Source organism: Mya arenaria, chromosome 14, assembly GCF_026914265.1.
Source record: "Mya arenaria isolate MELC-2E11 chromosome 14, ASM2691426v1".
Classification (NCBI taxonomy): Eukaryota; Metazoa; Mollusca; class Bivalvia; order Myida; family Myidae; genus Mya; species Mya arenaria.
In genome coordinates, this window is record NC_069135.1 from 58,138,650 (window position 1) to 58,149,265 (window position 10,616).

Sequence of the window (10,616 nt, forward strand, 5' to 3'; positions counted from 1 at the left end):
CTCTTATTTATTTATTTCTTTAATGCTTTTGACAGCCACATTTTGATATTTGTAACCAAAGTGAAACCTGGCGTGCTGGCATAAGGGCGGCATTAAACTCATCTATGGCATAGAATTTTTTTAGTTAGGTTTGACAAATGGTGACCAAACTTGGTGTATAGGAAGAGTTTATGGGGACCTTTCATGGGATTGTGTTTGCGGCCCCTAGGGTTAAGGTCAAGGTCACTTGTTACTAAAAATATAAAAGTGTTGATACTGAATAACTTTAGTTAGGGTTGACATATAGCAACCAAACTTGGTATATAGGAACTTTTAATTATTACTCAATGTCTTACAATAAAGTTTCATGTTGTGTCAATTCAATTTGATCACTAAATCCTGGTCTGTTATTTATGTTTGTTCTGATGTAGGCTGGGATGATGGAGTTAGTTGCCAAATTAATTCCATGAACTACGATCTTCTGGGTTTGTCATTTATGTAATATAGACTGTAGACTGAGCTAACCAAGGTAGTTTCTGTGTATGTTCCAGGAGCCCAGATCATCCTGTCAATGAAGGTGATCGGTGTGGCATTTGATCTGAGCTGTGGGTCCATGGTGGAGTTCCCGAGCGTGTTTGCCTACTTTGGTTACAACTTCTGTGTGGGCACAGTAATCTTCGGCCCATGGATCAGCTTCAGCGAGTACCGTCACATTCTTGCCCAACACAGGAGACCTATGGTAAGTACCCAGGGGATTTTTTGAGTATCACTTGGCACATGAGACCTGTGGTCAGTTTAGTATACATTAGCAAATTTGGCTCCCCCCTTCAGTGACCTTGAGGTGAAAAAACGGTTTCCACTCATGTTGATTTTATGCAAAAAGCACAGTTATTGTTTTTAAGATATTGGTATGTGGAAGTTACTATAAAAGAAGCATAATTGTTACCATCACTCAATACATAACTCATGATCCAAAAATATCTTGATGCATTGTAACAGTATGTAAAAAAAAAACTTCCTGGATTCTGTCAACAGCAGACTTAAGAGGATGTGTATATTATATGCAAGCCTTGCATCCTCCCCATATGATAATGAACTGCAATGAGCAGAAATAGACCTTTTAAAATTGATGTGACAGGGAAATACCACATTATAGTAATCTTCCATGAAAAGGCGACATATACAGTAGGTATTACTCTTGAAGTTGGTTGTGTCAGTGTCAGCAAAGCTTTTTTCAGGCAGATTGTCCAATCATTATAAACTTGGACACCAAGTTTGTGGGCATAATGTCAGAATCAAGTTTGATTGTGGGGTAAATTACGTCAGTAACTTGAGATTTGTGCACCTTTGAAGTTAAAAATAGTAGATTTTTGTCTTGTGCAGACAATATTTTATTTATTATCCGGTCATAATGAAACTTATTTACAGTGTTGTGGGCATAAAGTCTTGGTTATGTTCGTTGGTGGAGTGAGTTACTTAGTTTCACAAGATTAATGCTCCTTTTACGTTTAAAATGGTATGACGGTGCTTTGTGTAAACAAGAATTTTAGTATTCATTATCCAATCATTCTGAAACTTGGTGACACAGTGTTTGTGGGCAGAGAGTGTCATTTGAGTTTGATCTTAGTCAAGTTTGTCCATGTGATAAATCACCTCAGTAACTCAATTTACATCAAAGTCTTGCCCAACTTACAATGAATATGTATTATAATAGGCGACACATCCATCCAAGTTCTAGTCTTAAGTAACATATTTGATTTGAGGCTAGAAACTGATCATTAAAAATTTACACTAAGACCCTTTTCTACTTGTAGCAGTTCATTTACGTGTCTTATATATTGAAAATGCTGTGTGTTACCACTATTTACATGTTTTATATGCATAGTGTATTATGGCCCTGCTGGGCGTTATCTCTATGTGTGTGTTTTCTATACAGAAAGTGATGTGGTTTGTGAAGGCTGTGTGCAGCACACTGCTGGCCCTCCTGTGTGTTGTCTGCTCCACTTGCCTTGTACACTGGCTGATCCTCGACAACAGCTTCAAGTAATTGCCATCCTGCAAAGTATTTGATTAGATAACTTCTTTCCTTTGGGAGGACATGTGCTACGCAAGGAAATTGATAAATGGTTACTTTTCTCATCTACTAGTTTTATTGCCCCTCGAGTTAGGGGTTGGGGACAGATATAGATTTGGCCTTGTCTGCTTGTCATCTTCTTAGTCTCAAAAAATTTATATGTACCTAGTAGACATAGTAGACCTACACTGAAAACTTGTCAGCAGAGTAATTTAGGCGATTTGTTTTAAACATCACTAGTTATTGTCCTTGACTAAGTAAAAATTGGTATTGAAAATTATGGAACTATTGAATGTAGCTGTTAAAAGTATAACACATAGACTCAGAAAACTTAACAGGTAATATTGGTCAGTACAGGAAGATTTGTATCTGGGGTAATGTTTGACACGTATGGCTCCTGACTCATCCTAAAATGGGCATAGCTGTGCTTAACCCTTTTTAGTTGGAAATTTAGGAGAGTTCTTTGCTTTTATCAATACTATTTGTGTTTTGGAACTAAAATGTGTGGGGGTTTTCACCCAGTCATGGTAATGGTGATATTTATTTAAGGTGTAATGCTATTTAAGGTGTTTTATCAATCTCTTTTCAAAATCAAAGTTGCACTTTGGTTTTTAAGATGAAAGAGATGTTTATTTGTCAGTTTGAAATCAACCTATTTGGTCACAATATTTCTTTCATTTTCTTGACAGGTGGGCAGTTTCATTCCGTGATGCACAGTCATTCCGGTTCAGCCATTACTTTATTGGCTTCCTGTCTGAGGCCACAGTGGTTCTGTGTGGCCTGGGGGCAACACACACCAACGATGACGTCAAGTGGTCAGTGCTCACTTAATCTGGATTTTTATCTCATATATAATGTGAAGATTTTCAATTCTTAATTAAGTTTAGAATACTAATGTTTTAATAGGTTAATAGCTGTGTTTAATATACAAGTAATAATTGCAAACTATAGACAAAAATCTCCCATCAAGACATATCATAAGATAATATCCAATTCTGTGTGGAGAAAAATGTCAAATGCATTTAATATGATTACATGAAATACAAAAAGTAACTTGCAATAGCTACAATATCAAACTATTGTTATCATCTGCGAGCATCTTCTTTACTGTAATGTTATTATCTTGAAACTCACAATTTTGGCTTAGGCCTAAAAAAAAATTGTTTGGTTAGGGTTACATCCTTTTCAAAAATAGGTGGGGTAGGTAGGCTTTTTTTTATTTTTTATTAGGCTTTATATAAGAATGTCATTTTCATCATTGGAGAATGGTGTTAAAGTTATCTTCTATATAAGCAATTAAGGTTTTAAACTACATATGAAAAGCAAAAAAAAAAAGGACAAAATTTTTTTTTTTTTTTTTTTTTTTTTTTTAGTTTTTCATTTTTTTTTTCAAACTGACTATAAAAACGTTAGGGTCGGCGCCTATTCCGTAGGTAGGGTCGGGTAACCCGAACCAAATGTATTTTTTTTAGGCCTTAGGAGGTCTTGAGAGGATTATAAACAAAAATTAAACATACATATAACATACAATGGTAATATGATATTTTATCTGAAGACCCAAAATTCAACGATTTTGATGTTGTACATGATAATTTTTGGGAGTAAAGAACATATTCTAATGTTTCAAAATTCATAATATCTTCTATGGTTACCCATAAACATAGTTCTAGAAAGTACTATCTGTATTTCCACGGTTACAGGGATATAAAAGTGAGTCGGCCATTAAGCATAGAGCTGCCACGGTCGTTGGTGGAGGTCGTCACTAACTGGAACATCCCCATGCATCACTGGCTCAAAACTTGTATGTTAAACATTTAGACTTTCAATTAAAGATTACTTGTAAAGATTGCTTAATCCATTTTAAACATCTGTTATGCATGTTTTAATGAAAGTATGACACTTGCGTTGCAAGTATTCACCCTTGATAGAAAATGTGTCGTGTCCCGACTCTTGTACTATAAACACACAATACATCTGTGTATCAGCATATTGCAGTGCTTAATGTTGAAAAAAACAAAACTGTATGTTTTACCAAATTTGTGTTTAATCTTATGGCAAATACATTTGGCTATATATATACACGGTTTCATGTAATGGCTCTTGATTATTTCAGATGTGTTCAAGTCAGCAAGACCTCTTGGGAACTTTGCTGCCATATTTTTAACCTATATAGCCAGTGCAGTTTTACATGTAAGTTGTTCTGTTTCAGCATGACATGTAGGACTGTAATTATACTCTCAGATATATATATATATATATATATCTCAAGACTTTATAGTAGTTACATATGGCGCATTTATCATTGTGTAGCGCTACTGAAAAATCTGGTGTAGAACGTAGCTCTAAAAGTATTGCACCAACACTCATGAAACTTCAAAGGAATGTTCCTCAGCACCAGCAGCTGGTTCCCAGCAAATTATTTCACGTGTCACTTTGTCTAACAATAGTTATTGCCCTTGAAATTATGGTCTGAAAGATATTGTGGTTCATGCAGCTCCAGAAGTATGACACCTACACTAAGGAAACAGTGTAGGAATACACATAAGCATGAGCTGTTGTGGACCTGTGATTTATTTCACATTTCAATCATTCTTACACAAGTTATCGCCCTTGAATTAGGAAAAAAATTGTGTCATATTTAACCATTCCTGTGACCAGACTGTGTTTAGGAGTTTGATCACTTTTGTGAGCCAGCTAAGCATAAAGTTTGGTCTTGACAGCCTGTTGTCTGATGTTAGTCATAGGTCTCAAACAAGGCACTTTATTACCCCATCCTCATAAAACTTGGTCTTGACAGCCTGTTGTCTGATGTTAGTCATAGGTCTCAAACAAGGCACTTTATTACCCCATCCTCATAAAACTTGGTCTTGACAGCCTGTTGTCTGATGTTAGTCATAGGTCTCAAACAAGGCACTTAATTACCCCATCCTCATAAAACTTGGTCTTTTGGTCACAAGAAATGAACCAAAATGGTACTCACGTGAAGGGTTGTATAGGGTCTTTAATAAGTTTCTTGTTGTATACATGTATGACAAATGATATCAAAAACAGTTGTGCTATAAAATCTGAATATTTTTTTTTTTCATTTTTCATAACAATTTTCTTTTTGTTTCAGGGTTTAAACTTTCAGATAGCAGCTGTATTATTGTCTTTAGGTGTATATACTTATGTAGAATATGGTAGGTCGCTTTGTCAAATTACTTTCCCTCTGATTGTAAATAGTTATGTTCTCACTTTCATTTATACTTGTAAGCTTGTTGTATTTTTTTTTACTTGGATTCAAAATGCATTAATTATATAATTTCTGTATCATACTAATACTAATATACTTCAGCTGTTTTATTATGTCAATATTTTGCCTGTTCGTTTCAGTGTTTAGGAACAAATTATCGGTGATATTTGATGCATGTGTGCAGGCGCGCCGCTGCAGGGAGGGATGTGAACACACATACAAACAGGTACGCTCAGTTTACAGATGCTTCACCTGTTAGAACACACATAAAAAACGCACATGTTTGAGATGCATCACATGTTAGAACACCCATAGATACCAGTATGCTCATTAGAACACATATACAAACCAATATGTGCATATTTATACAGTGCAGTGTACAATAACCATAACTCTATTCTTACTTATTATTGAGTTATTGCCCTTTGTTACTTTTGTTTGTCCGGAGTATAACTTGAAAAGTACTGAATGAAATTCATTGGAACTTCATACAATGGTAAAGCACAATGAGAGGAAGTGCAATGTTTAAGAACCATAACTCTACTTTAGCTTATTACTGAGTTATTGCCCTTTATTTGTTTTTTTTGCCGTCAAATATTTTTCCAGACCTTAACTTGCAAACTACAAGATGAAATTTATTAAAACTTAATACAATGGTAAAGCACAATGAGAGGAAGTGCAGTGCACAAGAACCATAACTCTATTCCAGCCAGTTACAGAGTTACTGCCCTTTGTTACTTTTTTCTTGTCCGGAGCATAACTTGAAAACTATTGGATGGAATTTAATTAAACTTCATACAGTGATAGATCATAATGAGAGGGAGTGCAGTGTACAGGAACCGCAATTCTATTTCAGCTAATTACAGAGTTACTGCCCTTTGTTACTTTTTCTTGTCCGGAGCATGACTTGAAAATTATTGGATGGAATTAAATAAAACTTCATACAATGATAGATCATAATGTGAGGGAGTGCAGTGTACAGGAACCGCAATTCTATTCCAGCCAATTACAGAGTTACTGCCCTTTGTTACTTTTTCTTGTCCAGAGCATAACTTGAAACCTATTGGATGGAATTTATTAAAACTTCATACAGTGATAGATCATAATGAGAGGGAAGGCAGTGTACAGGAACCGCAATTCTTTTCCAGCCAATTACAGAGTTACTGCCCTTTGTTACTTTTTCTTGTCCAGAGCATAACTTGAAACCTATTGGATGGAATTTAATAAAACTTCATACAGTGATAGATCATAATGAGAGGAAGTGCAGTGTACAGGAACCGCAATTCTATTTCAGCTTATTACAGAGTTACTGCCCTTTGTTACTTTTTCTTGTCCAGAGCATAACTTGAAACCTATTGGATGGAATTTAATAAAACTTCATACAGTGATAGATCATAATGAGAGGAAGTGCAGTGTACAGGAACCGCAATTCTATTTCAGCTAATTACAGAGTTACTGCCCTTTGTTACTTTTTATTGTCCGGAGCATGACTTGAAAACTATTGGATGGAATTTAATAAAACTTCATACAGTGATAGGTCATAATGAGAGGAAGTGCAGTGTATGGGAACCGCAATTCTATTTCAGCAAATTACAGAGTTACTGCCCTTTGTTACTTTTTCTTGTCCAGAGCATAACTTGAAAACTATTGGATGGAATTTAATTAAACTTCATACAGTGATATATCATAATCTATCGGATAGAATGTAATAAAACTTTATACAATGGTACAGCACAATGAGAAGGAGTTCAGTGTACATGAATCATTACACTATATTAGCAAATTACAGATTTATTGCCTTTTTCTGTGTTTTTTTTGTCAAACTTGTGTCCGTACAGTAAACTTGAAAACTACTAGATGGAATTTCATAAAACTTCATACAATGATAAATCATAATGAGAGGCGGCGTTCGGGGGGTATTAATCACCTTCAGTGATAGCTCTAGTTCAGGTTTGAATGTGTCATGGAGGGTTAAAATAGGCCACTAGGTCAAATCAAAGAAAAGTTAAGGATAAACTTGTATGATGTATGCGCCAACATGGTGTTTGGTGTGCTGGCAGTGTTAATACATGTGCTCTCTATCCAGGGCCACCCGTATGTTGTGTGCGCTAACCTGGTGTTTGGTGTGCTGGCCGTGTTCCATCTTGCCTACCTTGGTCTCATGTTCGACAGCAGTGCTTCCGAGACTACAGTGAGTGTATAAAAATGAATTGTAGTTGGGGGGTTTTATCATTAAAACTGGATAAAAATGTTAATCCTGTAAACACAAATACAACCTGGAGAATTGCTTTTTATATGTTGAAGATGTGATTGGACTCTAAAATTCAGATGTGTTATTCGTTATATAATATCAGTTACCATGAAGGGTGATATGTTAAAATGTTAGCTAGAGAAGGTTTATGTCAACTGATGTGTTAGCGGAGTCATCCCAGTCACTTTAATGTTATGAATCTTGAATTTCTTAATTCCACAAAATTTGTTTTTCCTGCCTTAACTGGAGGTGCTTTTGTCTAATAGAACCATACAGAATTTATTTATTCTATATACATAAAGTGTGGTAGTTAAATCTGGCAATCTTCAGTATTCAGTAAGGTTTCCATACTTTCACCCAAGTACTCTGGCCTTGATAATTGTAGAGCAGTGCGAAGGTCTCAAAAAGTCATACAAAAGTGTCCACCTTGGTTAGGCAGCTTCAAACTGAACTTTGGTATCAAATAAATTTAGTTTGGTTTGACATAATATAGTGACAAAACTTGGTACCCCGTATATTGGAAGAGTTTATGGAGGTTTTTCATGGGATTGCGTTTTGGTCCCCTTGATTCAAGGTCAAGGTCACTGTTACTAAAAAAAGAAGAACAGAAGGTACTGAATATTTTTAATTAGGGTTGACAAAATGCTACCAAACTTGGTATATAGGAAGAGTTTATGAAGACCTTTCACAGGGTTGCATCTAGGCCCCTAGAAATTTAAAAAAAAACTTTGGTACTAAGGTAACTGTTACTTAAAATAGGAAAACAGTTGGAACTGAATAACTTAAGTTAGGGTTGACATATTTTGACCAAACTTGTATGTAGGAAGAGTTTATGAAGGACTTTCATGCGATTGCATTGTGGGCCCCCAAGGGTCATTGTTACTAAAAATTGAAAAACAATGGAAACTGAATCCCACCACAACTTTTTTTAGTCAATTAATAAAAACTTGGTTTTTTATCACATTGCTGCATTTCTTGTTCATATTTAGATGCATATTTGTTGATAATTGTCTATCTTGTTTAAGTACTGTATCGCAATGTGGTGTGTATTTCAGGGCTATAACATGGCACACACTCTGCAGAAGTGGGCTGCCTTCAGCTATTTGAGCCACTGGCTGGTGGTGGGCACGTTCCTCTTCTATCTTATGATCTGATACCTGCTTCACTCCACAACACCTGTACCCATCACCTTGTGAAGCTACGGGCCCTCCGTCCATCTCACTTGGCACCAAGCCATTTTCATTTGATCAGTGATCTGCATGTTTTAGGAAACAATTTTGTGTTGCCTGAAAAGGTCACATATATAGGCGTCGATTGCGGCAGTGGTTACATCAGCAAAATCTTTGTACACAAGAACTAAGTGTTTATTATCCAGTGATGATGTAACTTGGTGACAGTGTTTTAAATAATGGGTAAATTTCCTGAGTAAAACTAGAGTTGTGCCCCTTTTACGTTTATAAATCATAGTAGGTTTATTTCAATTACTCAAGTATTTATCCTATCACAATGAAACTTGGTCATAATGTTTGAGGTCATAATGTCTGGTTCAGTTTTGTGCATATAATTATTCAAGTATTTTTTATCCAAGCATAAAGAAACTTGGTGAGTATTTAGTCATAATGTCCTTATCAATTCGTAGGGAAAATCACCTCTGTAAATCCAGAGTTATGCCCCTTTTACATTAAAATACAGCTGGTTTAATTTTTGTTAAAGGGTATGATAAACAGACAAAGCTCTCATTTGACTACAAAGTGTTGCTCCTTTTCCATTAAAATTGGTATTTGTAAATGGTTAGACTTCGATGAAAGCTCCTAACAGGCAGCACATCCATATAGTATCCTATTTGGAACTTTGCTCGATGCAAAATGTAGTTTTCTCTCGTATTTGTTCAAATTGATCCAGTTTTGTTAAGATCATATCTGACAAGGTTAATGACTTTTTTGTACTTGAGGCCCAAATCACAAGCCCTAGAACTAATTGAATCCGTCTATAAAGCATCAGTTCGAGGTCCGCTTCCTTGTCAGATATGGGTTCAAACCCCACCCCAGGGTTCATTGCATATTTTTTAACCAGATTTTCAACAAAAACCTGTTCATTACAATGAGGATGTCATTTTCGGGCATCAAACATTGGTTAACACCAAATAACTTCAGTTAAAGTTGATGAATATTAACGAAACTTGTAGTGTAGCTTTTGTGAATTGCTAGCTTAGTATTGCTTTAGAAGGTTAGGGGTCAAGGTCACTTTTACTAAAAAAAATAAAAAAAATAGATTCAACTAACTGGTCAAGGTCAGTTTTGAGTGTTTGTCACAATTAAATACTGGGTCAAAAATAGGCCACTAGGTAAATGCTAGAACAAAGTCGATAAAGGCGTCATGGTCTTCCTGTTCACTGAGAAGGAGCTACAATGATAGAACAACCTTGATAAAGGCCCTTTTTTAATGTTCTTCATGTCCACCAACTTGGGGCTAAATGATGGAAACATCTTGATAAAGTCTTATGGTCTTTAGCTATACAAAAACTGGTAAGAAAGAATTTAAATTTTTCATTTTTGTTGTGTCACAACACTTTTGTTCACAATATGAAAACATATGAACTATTTGGTATGTACAGTAACTGTACTCTATTGTCAATAAAACTGACTCCTAATCATTTTGAAGTCAAATGGTCACAGGTGACATATAATAAAAATATATCTGGTCAATTTTGTTACCGATCATTAAGTTTTAACTTATTTTGTGTATTCTTTTCAAACATGGTATTCACACTGGTTGCGGTCAGTAACTGACCTCTATTGACCCCAGAGATGATCATTAGTAGTAATAATATTGGCGATCCTTACAGGCCACTTGCTCCTTTTCAAAAGGTGATCAATACGCAGTGAATGTCAACAGATCAATTGTGGTTTTACATTTATTTATCTAATTACCTGCTATTTAATGGAATCAAAATTGTTTGTAAAATTAGCCCTAGTTTTTCAACAAATCACATTCTCATATCGTTCTCACGTTCTGCCTTGTGTGCAACAGAAAAGTACCTGCAAGTCTGGAATTCCTGGATAGTTCACCTCAGCACTGGA

At 35.5% G+C, this 10,616-nt stretch overlaps 1 protein-coding gene across 3 annotated transcripts in view; it reads left to right on the forward strand.

Annotated features, from left to right (window-relative positions):
- The window catches only part of LOC128217537 (protein-serine O-palmitoleoyltransferase porcupine-like), a 20,559-nt gene extending 10,340 nt beyond the window's left edge, over positions 1 to 10,219 (forward strand). For all 3 annotated transcript variants that reach the window (XM_052924733.1, XM_052924732.1, XM_052924735.1), the window contains exons 6-14: positions 531 to 718; positions 1,916 to 2,022; positions 2,743 to 2,868; positions 3,754 to 3,854; positions 4,167 to 4,243; positions 5,169 to 5,232; positions 5,426 to 5,511; positions 7,372 to 7,476; positions 8,592 to 10,219. In XM_052924733.1, coding sequence (XP_052780693.1) covers positions 531 to 718; positions 1,916 to 2,022; positions 2,743 to 2,868; positions 3,754 to 3,854; positions 4,167 to 4,243; positions 5,169 to 5,232; positions 5,426 to 5,511; positions 7,372 to 7,476; positions 8,592 to 8,690 — 953 coding nt within the window. In that variant the 3' untranslated portion in view covers positions 8,691 to 10,219. The remainder of the gene's footprint in view (positions 1 to 530; positions 719 to 1,915; positions 2,023 to 2,742; positions 2,869 to 3,753; positions 3,855 to 4,166; positions 4,244 to 5,168; positions 5,233 to 5,425; positions 5,512 to 7,371; positions 7,477 to 8,591) is intronic.
- Positions 10,220 to 10,616: the final 397 nt, after the last annotated feature.